The sequence below is a fragment of the Lepeophtheirus salmonis genome, chromosome 3 (assembly GCF_016086655.4).
Source record: "Lepeophtheirus salmonis chromosome 3, UVic_Lsal_1.4, whole genome shotgun sequence".
NCBI classification, from domain to species: Eukaryota; Metazoa; Arthropoda; class Copepoda; order Siphonostomatoida; family Caligidae; genus Lepeophtheirus; species Lepeophtheirus salmonis.
This window is the reverse complement of record NC_052133.2, coordinates 8,990,700-8,994,280: the sequence shown is the minus strand read 5'-3', so window position 1 is coordinate 8,994,280 and position 3,581 is coordinate 8,990,700. Positions and strand designations below refer to the sequence as shown.

General features: G+C 37.3%; 1 protein-coding gene across 2 annotated transcripts; it reads right to left on the bottom strand.

Moving 5' to 3' along the window:
- Positions 1-617: 617 nt before the first annotated feature.
- Positions 618-2,700, bottom strand: LOC121114218 (uncharacterized). Of its 2 annotated transcripts, none has more exons than XM_040708104.2 (2): positions 1,601-2,700; positions 618-1,190 (listed from the first exon to the last, which is right to left on the bottom strand). In XM_040708104.2, exon 1 carries the CDS (start codon positions 2,641-2,643, stop codon positions 1,654-1,656), a length of 990 nt encoding a protein of 329 aa, XP_040564038.1. In that variant the 5' UTR covers positions 2,644-2,700; the 3' UTR covers positions 618-1,190; positions 1,601-1,653. The 2 variants fall into 2 exon arrangements, with proteins under 2 accessions (XP_040564038.1, XP_040564039.1); XM_040708105.2 differs by having other exon boundaries at positions 618-1,187.
- Between the last annotated feature and the right edge of the window lie 881 nt (positions 2,701-3,581).

The following is a 3,581-nucleotide window of genomic DNA, read 5'->3' as shown; positions in this document are numbered from 1 at the left end:
AATTTTAATTTGCCATTCAAAATTAGATACTTAGATTTCTTCCCTTCAAGAATGAAGGATGTATAACAACACCCTTACTAAATAAAAGCACTCTTCAGATTGCCAACAAGCAACGATAGAAACTTGCACACCTAAAAATGGCTAGCATTGAATACCTTATTTATAGAGATCTGAGTCGTTCTCCCTAAGAAGAGATCCTTCAACGCCACTAATAAGTAATAACAGATCCCTTATTAATAGTTTTTTATGGAGCAAGCCATTTTTTTTCTTTTTTTGAAGAAGGGATTCTGTTGTGTTATCAGAGTAGTATCATCATGGAAACAGAAGAACCTTCCAGCTGCTCACCCCCCAACGATATTATAAAAGTAGCAGTCTAGTAGTAGGATGACTGATATTTGCCATTGTTACAAATGAAATGCAGGTAGTTGATTAAAAAAATGAATTAATGACTCTTCCACTAGGTACCTATGTACATAATATTATCCTCTACTCGTTGGAGAACCGTTGTCGTTACAAAAGGAGTAATTAAAGAATCATAGTAAGACGTTTGAGGAGGGCATTGGCTATTCTAGCTTAATAATACCCAACAAATAAATACAAGGCAATACACAAGATACTAGATTGATAGATATAACAGATATATTTGAGCTTTTCTTTTTTGATATATAATAAAAACGTATGAATGATTGTAACATAGAGAAAATGTAAGTTGAATATATTATTTATAATATATAATATGAAACTGTACAGTAACAATGTAGCTAATAGAATAGGAAAAATACAAAGCATATCCTGTTTTGTAAAAAAGAAGGAATCGAAGATCATCAAAGTGGAATGAAATATAAGGTTCAGGTATTTTCTTTTCCATATCCAGAGTTTAAGTTACCACGGTTAAGATTATGATGAGATCCATTTATTGATCCGATTAGGGAGAAGGAAAATCAAATATAAAAGTTTGGTAAAGAACCATATCGCGTTCATTTTAGTAAGAGCTGCTGCGTTGGAAGAAAGGGCTTTTGAATGGAAGAACATGTTGCTACGAGGTTGTTGTAGGCTTTTGGGGAACTGCTCCCTCTTTGAAGACGAGGGGATTCATTCTTTAGATTCAAAGAATGCTTCTTGGAACTCCTCCATACGTAATCCTTCCTCTTTTGACAAAAAAAAAAAATACGGATTTGGGGAGACGACTACTGAAATGAGAATAAAAAAAAAAGAGCGTTATTCCACATGAAAATCTCTTGAGTAAATATGTAATATAAATGAATTTAAGTACTGCATGTCTGCTATGTTTTTCTTAAGCATGAATATAAGTATATACATGCTAGAGTTACAAGCAAATGTATGTACATATTCAAGTTATAAGCAAGCATGTTCATGATGATGTCTTCTATGGTCATTGAAGGATGGAGAATCTTTATACATTTATGTAGTATATATGTACATATTAGATTCTTATTTTCAAGCTTCCTGTTCTATGGCAACGGTAAAGATCACCTAGCGGAACATTTGCGGTTATTCTCCATGCTCGAATGCCCCTAACTCCTACCAACTCTGCATAATCATAAGATCATAGTGCAGCAATAATTAACTTTCTTCTTACCTATTAATGTTTCATTATATCAAATGAGGTTCCTGTTTCTTCCTCTCGCTTCCTTAGTCTTCTTGCCATTTGACAATGGCATCAAGGATTTCATCCTCTTCCGCGTTGTAAAAGTCATCTAAGGTCGTGAAGCCGTGATTGTTCCCATTATTATTGCTACTAGTATTGACATTGCTATTATTTGGTAATTGAGAGCAGGAACCATAGTCTGAGTATACGCTGGGTGAAGAAGGTGAAGCGGATCCGTCTCTTACGAGTGAGTTGTAAGGTGGGGGATAGGATGATCCTCCTGATGTAGGTGGATGAGGAGGCGGTGAGACGCCGGAAGAGGGAAGAGAACTCGAATAGTAACTAGAGGTCTCATAGCCTGAGTCATAGTGTTGAGCATGGATGTGATGGCTGGATATGGAGTTGTACTGGGAGTAGGAATCATGGTGTGAATGAGGATTGCTATGTTGATGATTATAGTAGGAGGATGTTGAGTGATGTTGATGGGAGCTGTTGTTGTGATGGAGGGTATGTTGATCTCTGCCGCTTGGGATTTGAGTCATGTGGGATTGGGGAGGAGGAGTGAGTTGCTCAGGTGGGGTTGGAGGTGTAGGAACATGAAGGATGGGGCTTCTTTTGATATCAAGGGACTCCATGTTATTTTCAGAACATGGAGAGGGTGAGGAGGGAAGATCATCTTGCTCTCCAAGGAGTTGCTTCAGGTTTTGAATGTAATCAACGGCATGACGAAGCGTATCCACTTTAGACATTTTTTTGTGTTTAACAGCCGTAGGAATATGTGTGCGAAGGACTTCAAATCCACAATTAACTTGCTTTACTCGATTTCTTTCCCGAGCATTTCGCCGTGCAACTTTTGCGGGTTGTGGCGGAGGAATGGCATAGCCTAATGTTGGATGATAGGCAGAAAGCTTTCTTTTATTTGCAGAGGATGTGACAGGCGGAGGCAAAAGTTCTCCGAGTTGCTGTTGCTGCTCACTTAGAGGATGCTTTCTATTCTTTACTTGATTGTTGTTGTTCATGACGGCGAGAGACATGACACATGAACGACGACCTTCCAACTACCTAGAGATCTTAAACGAAACTGAATAGGTTATTTGGTCTTGGTTTCGGACTCCTTATTCTTAGAAAAATACCACGGTAGTATACGCACGCCCTTTGATAAGGGAGAAGACCGACGCCCATGTGTTAGGCACGCGACGAGCGCGTTGATTTCACATATGATGATATCTGCGTTGACTATCCTTGTTGTCGCGCTATTTCCCTCCCTTCGTTGTTGTTGTTCTTGTTGTCGTCGTCGACGTCGTCCTGTGACCTACCTACCTATGTTAACTCATGTTATGTATGCTACTTAAATGTTTGTTTGCGTTAAGATAATCCTAAAACACATATCACATATGTATGCATGCATTTATGATGAAGCAGATTATGTCTTATTTTTTCCCGGGCTTTGGAAACTCCAAAGCCCTGATCACATTTCGCCTCATTAATTAAGTTGTTTTTTATCTGTTTGAGTCTTTGCTCTGTTTTTTTTTCTTATTTTTTGACTATGTATTCTACATAGATCATAAATTATAAATTATCCTGAAAGTTTCTTCAGAACAACCATGTGCTCTATCTGGGCTTCATGGGTTCATCTCATTAACCTTTTTTCACCGGTTAGAATGAACATAAATAATATCTTCTATCAACTTACATGAGCGTGTGTTTCTGCCTCCTGTTCTTTTCCTTATTTAAAGAAAATAAGACTATTTAAATTGCTCAGTTATTCTAATGACACCTTTTTCACTCTTTTTTTTTAAATTTTTTATGAGATCTGGAAACAATAGAGCGTTTACACGGACGTCATAAATTGCATTATAATTAATGAAGACACCATCTTTGGACTAAAATTTTTACCACATAAAATGAACAAATTTTCAGTACAGAAAATCCCTATGAACTGTCTGAATTTGCAAAATGTTGCCCACCTGCC